This window comes from Solanum dulcamara, chromosome 12 (genome assembly GCF_947179165.1).
Source record: "Solanum dulcamara chromosome 12, daSolDulc1.2, whole genome shotgun sequence".
Classification (NCBI taxonomy): Eukaryota; Viridiplantae; Streptophyta; class Magnoliopsida; order Solanales; family Solanaceae; genus Solanum; species Solanum dulcamara.
Window position 1 is genome coordinate 4,151,576 of NC_077248.1, and position 9,019 is coordinate 4,160,594.

The following is a 9,019-nucleotide window of genomic DNA, read 5'->3' on the forward strand; positions in this document are numbered from 1 at the left end:
TTATAGGCAATTTAGAGGCATTGTTGGTGCTTATGAACACATTTATGCCACCATATTTGAAAAATATGTGAAAACAATTAGCCTTCTTTCTTGACTTCCACCAACCAAATACCTACAATTTTGACATTTTTCTTCTTTATTCAAACAAATACAACAATTCGTTGCTACAAAAAGGTTAAAAGATTCCATTGATTGAATGTTAAGTTATTTATCTAGAATATTAGGGATTAATTCACTTAATAGATTTTTTTCTAATTTTCTTAGTGATGCACTCATATTCTAGAAATCTTAGATTTGTCTCTGGATCAAGTGATCGTCGCAACTCAAATCGTAGGTTGTTGGATTAAGATTATATGAATCTTGTACTTTCATTTTTCTGGAATTGAAATAGCATAGTGTCATATAAAATCTAATAATTCCAAATCATTGCGGCGATTCAATTTTCATACCATTTGGAATTTGCAAGTTTTATTTTGATTTCTAAAATGTCTCTCTCTCGTTTTTGCAAATTTTCTCTCTCAACCGCATTCCAAGTATTTAATAATCATTTCGGGTTTCAGTTTCAACCGTCGAGAAACCATTATTGGGTGTTTGAAGATTATTTACAAACATCTGATATTTCTAACAATTGATCATAAATAAGAAAATTGAGAAATAAGATAGTAGAAAAATAGAAATAATAATACTAATAAATGAAACTAGAGAACACTTGACTACCTATTAACCTTTTATGCTAATCATAAGCTTTCACATCCTCATAACTGGGGTCATATTCTCGGTATGTTGTAGGTAGTCATGTCTTGTCTAATCACATTTTTTTAAATCCATCACCACCAACCTCTCACACCTCTTCATAGGAGCATCTGTGCTTCTTCTCTTTATATGCCTAAACCATTTCGTCTCACCGTCCTCATCTTGTGCACCGTCGTAGTCATATCTACCTTGTCTCGGATATCTTCGTTGTTAATCCTATCTCTTATAGTATGCCAATATATCTGTCTCAACATTCTTATTACTGCTACTATCGTCTTGTCGACGTGCGAGTTCTTGTCCTACCAACACTTTGCTCTATACAATGTAGCTGATTTGATAACCACTTTATAATATCTATCTTTAAATCTTGGTGACACATTCTCATCACATAAGACACCAGATGTGAGCCTTTATTTTATCCACTCTACTCCAATCCAATGTGTAACATCATCTTCAATCTTCTCATTTACTAAGATCATTAACCCATTATACTTAAAACTTTCTTTCTTATGTATGACTTGTGTAACAATCCTCATTTTCATATTTGTCACGTATGTCTTCAACACTGAACTTGCACTTCAAGTACTCTATCTTATTCATGCTCAACCTGAACCCTTTAGACTCTAAGATCTGTCTCCAAAACTTCAGTTTATTATTCATTCTGCGTCTTATCTCATCAATCAAAATTATGTTATTTGCAAATAGCATACACTATCCCACCTTTCTTGGATATGTCGTGTAAGTTCACCCATCACTAAAGCAAATATATATAAATGAGTTAAGAATTGATCCCTAGTGCAAAGACATCACCACTGTAAAGTACTCTAAGTCTTTTTTCAGTATCCTCACTTGGGACTTGATTCCATCGATTGTACATGTCCTTAATCGCACTAATGTAAGTTACAAGTACACCTCTAACCTCCGAACATCTCCATTGAACCCCAAAAAACCTTTTTTTATGCTTTTTACAGGATAACGAGTATCATATGTAAGTCTCTATTCCTCTTCCTATACTGCTCTATTAGTCTCCTTACGAAATAAATGACTTTTGTAATTAACCACCCTAACATAGTTCTAAAAAAAAAAACGTACTCAATAATTAAATCAAACAACACATCATAAAATAGAACTCTTCACTAATAATTGAATATCCTAAATTTTGTTGTGACCATCTAAACAGTTCCACTTGAAATATATATATTTCAAAAACATTTAACTTTAAAAATACACATCTAAACGCCAAACTAATATGTTAATGAAGGTATTATGCCTTTTTGTTTCAACATGTTATTTGTGTTTGGTACAATATAATATGGAAAACTTACTTAAATACACAACTTATTTTACTATATTCTATAAAAAAATTATCATTTGAAAAAATTACAAAAATTTCTATTCTCTCCTATTCTTTGATACATTACTGTACGTAATGTATCGGTTGGATACGATGTATCAAGAAGTCAGATACATCACGTTACGCGATATATCAATTGGATATATCATTTACATGATTGTATCAAGATGTCGAATACATCAATTTACACGATGTATCGATAATATATCTAGAAATAATATAAAAAAAAATTGAATAATTTTTTAAAAAGTAAAAATATAATATAATTGGAAGAATCACTGCAATTTAGTAAAATTCTGTCATAATATTGTCGTGCCTTCTCTGGCCTTCCCCAAATTGTCCGCTGTCTTTTCCACTCCTTTTAGTCTTCACAGAATCAAAGCCCTCAAACAATGGCGATTCAAAAGCAACCATTACTACTAGTCTTTTTACTAATCTCATCTCTGACCTTTGTAGCACAATCGCGCAGCGACACGAACCACGTGTTCTCACCGTGTGCCGATGCAAAAGTACAGAGATCGGATGGATTCAGCTTTGGAATAGCATTTTCTTCAAGAACATCATTCTTCATCAACAACTCAGTTCAGTTGTCTCCTTGTGATAAGAGGCTATCTCTTTCGTCGCAAAATTCTCAACTTGCTGTGTTCAGACCTAAAGTCGATGAGATCTCTCTTCTTACAATTAACACTTCCAGTTTCTTCCCTGTATGATCTCAAACCAACTTTGACTTTGTCTTTGTTCTCCCGCTTATATTTGAGTTATACTGTTAATTGTTTGTATAAGGCTGAAAATTGAGATTTTCTTTTTGTTTACTCGGGGAAATATGATGAAATGGGGTTAGATCTGAAATGGGTTTGTTCTGGTTTTAGGTTTGGTTGGGATTTTTGGTTTTGGGGTGGGGTGGGGGGCTAAGGAAGAATGCAAAGGGTATAAGGCTGAAAGTTGAGTTTTTATTGATTAATTGGGGAAATATGGTCAAGTGGGGGTTAGATTTGAAATGGGGTTGTTTTGTTTTATGTTTAGTTTGGGTGGGGGTGGGGGTGGAAGCTAAGTGAAAATGAAAATGGTTGGAATTGTTCTTGATTTTGACCCTTGATTATGTCTTTTGAAGATGGCCACAGTTATTTGGACATTGTCTTCCTAGTATTAGGATAGACGTTTAGTGGTTAGTTAGTTTCCCTTATCAGTATTAGTATTACTCTGGTATTACTATCTTTAGTCTTCGATTTTATTATTACTTGTTGTTTCGGTCAGGTCCTTTGCTTCGGTTACTGTGTTATTGTTTCTGTTCTCTTTCTCCTTTATTTTTAGCATGGCTTCTTCATTACTATATTCCTTTCCATACTTGATTTTGGTATGCTTTACTTGAGCCTTGGGTCTATCTAAAATAGCTTCTCTACCTTTACAGTGTAGGGGTAAGGTTGCGTACACACCACCCTCCCCAGACCCCACTTGTGGGATTACACTAGATATGTTGTTGCTGTCTTCCTATAAAAAAGCACTATTCCTCAACCCCGATTTGTGCGAGGGCGTTTGAGTGGGCATGGAGATTAGGGGAAAAAAAGCTTTTGAAACTTGTGGTTTGAACATATCATAGACAATTTGGTGGCTAAATGAGAAGTTTATACTTAAATTATTTCAAAATATTGAATGACGCTAGTTGTTTTGGGACAGAATGAAAATTAAAGAATGATACATAAATTGGGATAGAGGGAGTACTTAGTATGCATGAAAAATGTAATGTGGTTCGGTTTTCTTCTTCTTCTGTTTTTAACTTTTTATCTCATTTGTAAGCATATGTTTTCCATATGTTTCTTTTGGCCGAGTATCCGTTGGTTCTTAATTCTAGAACTGTTGGACTTGATTGATTTTCTTGTAGTGATGAATGCTAATTTCATTCTTTGTAACAATATCCCATGATATGTAACTATCTGAATTTGCCTTAAGTACCATTACTGTTCAATATGTGCTGATGAATTCTTGGTTTGTTCTTGATCTGATGTTTGCCTCCTACCACTAATTCTATCTTACTCTTGTTGGTCCCGTCTGCCAGATATCTATGACTTAATGCAGTCTTGAATTTTGTTTTGGGATTCATTGGTACCACCAGTGTGCAACTTATAGGTAGATTTTGACATAAATTAGTAATACACATCATCGAGAGAACAATTGCAATCATATATATAATTATTGAAAGCAATTGTATGCAACTTATAGCTAACTTTTAATAAAGATTTTTAGTAAAACATCAACAGTAAAGCATTGTTATCATTTATATATTTAAAGATCTAAGTAACTGAGCCTAAAAAATAGAGCAGACGGTGCTAAAAGTTTCTTTACTATTTAAGGAAATACGATGTGAGTGTTGAACTATGATTTGTGGTGTTACAAACTCCAGATGCCTTTTGGCCATCAGTATCTTCTCCTATATGACCACAATCTGGGAAGTGCCCATTTGCCCACCATGCTATTATTAAGGGCATTTCAGAAATTGGGTTAACTTTAAGATTTGGGGTGAATTAAGTCTGTATCATTAAATATGTTCTCCTCTTTAGTTAAATGCTAACTCTAAGTTTTGGAGCAATAGCACCTTGGTCGCCAGTAAATATCTCTTTTCACTTTCTGATGCCTTCCCCTTGTGCTGCTTGACCCCTCGACTTGATGATCACTGCAATTGAAGCAGCATTTTGCTTCTGACATTGTTTCTGGGGTTTGCACAATGACTGACCTTCCAAGGGGTCTCATCTTCTGCATTCATTACCTCATCTGCACCTTGTACTCACTCCTTCAAACCAATTGGCAACATGGAAAGCATGGAACGCCCTACAGACGCCTCTATCTACCTTATTGTCTTCTTCAATTAAGGTTGAGACAAAGAAGAGCTAATGGATTCCCAAATTAGGTTTTTGTCATGGGCAGGCCAATAATAAGCTGCTGTTTTGGGCTTAGTTTTACCTTTTGCTGATATCAATTTTCAAAGCAGGCCCATTTCCACCTTATATCTTTTAGGGATGGAGGGAATATTGCTTAATGCTCCATAGTTTTTCCTTTTGTCTATCAGAGAGCTTTAGTGAGAAAGCAATATGATATGCTTCACATTCTGCCCCCCTGTTCCTACTTACTGTGTTTTAGGGTTCATAGCAAGGGGGGTAGGGTCTGGGGGTGTGCATCATTTCAAATACCAACTCATGCACTAGATCACAAGCTTCCAAACTGCAAGTCTATAACTTGTAGAAACTGAAGGGCCTGCCAATGTTGTCTTCACTTTAGCATACGTTTCCAAAGTCTTACATACTTGCAATATGGTTGTGCTATTATTTGGCTATCATCTTAGAAAGTGTGCCTTATCTTTTTATTGTTTCCATTGTTGCCGCTAGGAGTGGCAAACGGGCGGGTCTGATAGTTTATGGGTGGGTTGAAAACAAGTTAAACAAATATGGATAATATTTCCGACCCGCCCATATTTAACGCTGATAGAAAATGTGTTTATCAACGGATAATATGGACATGCTTCAGGAGTGAGAACACAAGCTAAAAGTCAAGCTGAACATACTCTCAGAAAGCAAGAAAACAAGAACTCATGAAAAATAACAAGCAAACAAATGGGTGTTAATAATATGGATATCCATATTATCCATCTGGATATCCATTTTTTTCATGGATAATATGGATAATATCCATATCTGGCCCATTTTTTAAAAAGTCAGTTATCCAACCCCATATCTAATGGGTCGGATTGGATGGTTACTTTTTTCTTTTAACCATTTTGCCAGCCGCAGTTGCTGCCCTCTTCTATCACAAAAGTTTTCTTCTTAAAATATGGGAGTCTACTACACTTAATAGCTCATGATCTACAGTTCATTTTGGAACCTCTTTTGATAAATCATTTAGTGTTTATGCTCGTTTGTTTATCTCAACCCCCTAACTCTTATTTTTGCTGCATCCTTGAGAAGCCTCTTTTGTTTCCCTTTTTTTCTTTTCTGTTTATTCTATGGGAGAGGTGTGGGGATATTGGGAGAAGGAGAGTGATTTACTTACTGATTTGTACTGAGTTAAGGATTTTTTGAATTAATTTGTTATCAAGTATTGTTGTGTTCCTTTAATGTTTCTTCTCCTATCTGGACCCTTTTAGCTCTGTTTTTGTAGAGACAACTGTTTATTTTTCAACTGTTAGAGGAAACGTATGCATGCATGTATCTTCATTTTCGCTTATCTTTCCGCATTCTGCAATTTATGAAGCTCATTATACCTTTTATTTGGGTAGTGGTTGAGTACTTTCATCCTCCAATATGCTTACCTGGGGATAGTTCGGTAAATTGCAATTTTCGTTCGAGTTATTGCTTAATTATTTTTCAGTCCTTGTGATATTGGACTTATCGCATGCATCCTTCATTTAAATGAAGTGTGTGCTTTTCATCCAACTACTAATGGAAGCCAATAGAGAAAGCGAATTGTTAACGCTCAAAAGGGCAATTTGGTTATATGGATGCCACGGCTATCCATTTATTCTCCTGTCATCTTTTCTTCCTCTCAGCTCTCTCAAAGTTTTGAAGCTATCTTGTCTGCAACACAAGCCCCAAGAAAAGGAAAAAAAGAGAAACACACTGTCAATTTCCTTGGATAGTGTGAATTGAAGACAACCAACAATAAAAATCACAAGCTCCACAAATATGTTATGCTTCCGTGTTTTATTTTGATTCTGCAAATCATCTTTTTTATTGTAGGAAACAAGTATTGAATAGATAGTTGGCTATGCAACCCATTTTTAGTGAGATCAAGGAACGGGAAGTCCTGATCATCCGAAGACGGTGTTAGAATCCACTCTCCATTTTTATCAAGAACCATCTTTTTATTCCTTCAACCCACCATGGGAGGGACTCAAGCACTATCTATCAGGAGGGAATTTGACTTGTTTACCAAAGCCATGTTTTTCTTTTTAACTTTAGCCGAACACCCTCCACGCCATCAGGTTTAGGCATTAGGCTCATTTTTATCATCATCAGGGTAAAATCACGGAAAAGGCAAAATTATAGAGGTAATTGGAAAGACCGTGCTATGAAAAATCCTTCTGATAAAGTAGAGAATCAGATTATTTTTTTTCTCCCTTAAAGTATTTTGGTGCTGAATTTAGTTTGTGAGATACTTAAATTGTCTTTCTTGAAATTCACAGATTGTGTCTTTTCTGAGCTTCCGTTAGTAGTTGGAGCACAATCACACACTTCACTTAATTGAAGGATGAATGTTCTAGGTCAAATATCACAAGGACTAATAAAGAAACTAAGCAATAACTCGAGGACCGAAGCTGCTATTTTCTCGTATTTCTATATTCATATGCATCTACTAACCTCTCTACCTTCACAAGGTAGGGGTATGGCGGCGTACACACCACTTTGTGGGATTACACTGGTTATGTTGTTGTATATGCATCTACTAACCTCCGATGCTTCTTCTACTGTCCCACAGGATTCTTATGGAGGCTACATGGTTGCATTTGCTGGTCGGAAATATGCTGCTAGGTCTTTGCCTGCTTTCGTTGCTAATAGTACATTCATTGTAACAAGTTTTACTCTGGTAAGTGAAATTGCTGTCAACAAGATCTTGGTGTCACATCGGTTGATTTGTTATCTAACAACAGTATGGTTGTTCTTGTTTGATCCATAGGTACATGAATTCAAAAAAGGTAGGCTGGAAAACCTGTACTGGAAGAGAGATGGATGCTCGTCTTGCTCAGGAAACTCTAACTTTGTGTGCCTCAACGGTCAGGACTGTGCTATCAGGACGAATAACTGCAAGAATCGAGGTGGCAGTGTTGATTGTAGCCTCGGGATACAACTTACATTTTCTGGCACCGATAAGCATGAATCCGTTTTCAATTCGTGGTTTGAAGTGAAGAATCTTCGGCAGTACTCTCTTTATGGTCTTTATTCCAATCTCCGTGGTTCTCTCACAGATCAATACAACAAATTCTTCTGATTGTATGCATAATGAAGAGCTGTATTTTGTAATCTACTTGTTTTGTAATGGCTTCTCTTACTCTATTTCTGAGTGTTCTCTTTGTAATTTGTTTATTTACTTGTATCCATGTGGATATCATTTAACAACATTTCTCTTTTACTCTCTCCATTGTCTCCTTTATTCTTTGTACCTGTATTGGTTGCACTTGAACAAACTCCAGAAGGTAATGGTAAGGTCTGCATACATTCTATTCTCTTCAGATCTTATTTGTGGAATTTCACTGGATATGTTGTTGTTGTCATCTTCTTTTGCTTTCATTTCCTCTTGTCATTTTTCTAAGTGTTAAACTCAAAATAGAAAAAGAGAGACAAGTTCCAAATGTGTCGGACAGCGGAAATTTTACGCAAGTATGATTTTATTTAGTATATGATATATTAGGGAATAGACTTTATGTGATAATATTCGACTGATTACGAAAGTTAAAAATATATGCTAGGTATTACTTTCTTCATTTCATATTACCTGGCTCTTAGAGGCTCTTATATATAAAGTTTTATTTTACTAGCTCAATTTAAAAAGTCAAGAGAAACTCATTATTTTTTTTTCAATATTATCTCTATAATAGTATCAAGTCAACATGAGGAGGACATATTATTGTTCTTACTGTCAAGTAACAATAAATCTATATTACTTTAAAAGTATGAATGTTCTTGTAAATATTAATTAATTTTTTTATTATTTATTAAAAGATTTTATAAATTAATAAAATTATTATTTATTATTTTTTAAAAAATATTATTTAATTTTCTTTATAATATTTAAAATTTAAAAGTTCTAAAATATATGATAAAATTTATTAGGAGAACTAATAATTAAGGAGTCCTAAATATACGTTAAACAGAAAAATAAATTTTAAAAATTAATGATCCTAAAATATATGATAAGAGGAAAAAAATA

The 9,019-nt window shown here is 34.5% G+C and overlaps 1 protein-coding gene across 1 annotated transcript; it reads left to right on the forward strand.

Moving 5' to 3' along the window:
* The first annotated feature begins 2,396 nt into the window (after positions 1-2,396).
* On the forward strand, positions 2,397-8,321 carry LOC129877190 (uncharacterized). The gene is made up of 3 exons (XM_055952673.1): positions 2,397-2,811; positions 7,571-7,678; positions 7,769-8,321. Exons 1-3 carry the CDS (start codon positions 2,500-2,502, stop codon positions 8,078-8,080), a joined length of 732 nt encoding a protein of 243 aa, XP_055808648.1. The 5' UTR covers positions 2,397-2,499; the 3' UTR covers positions 8,081-8,321.
* The last annotated feature ends 698 nt before the right edge of the window (positions 8,322-9,019 follow it).

Bases quoted from the DNA above. Each gene is read 5' to 3' on its own strand.
- LOC129877190 (XM_055952673.1), top strand. From the start codon at position 2,500: ATGGCGATTCAAAAGCAACCATTACTACTAGTCTTTTTACTAATCTCA. The intron at 2,812-7,570 runs GTATGATCTCAA...ACTGTCCCACAG, and splicing joins ACACTTCCAGTTTCTTCCCT to GATTCTTATGGAGGCTACAT. The intron at 7,679-7,768 runs GTAAGTGAAATT...TTTGATCCATAG, and splicing joins TTGTAACAAGTTTTACTCTG to GTACATGAATTCAAAAAAGG.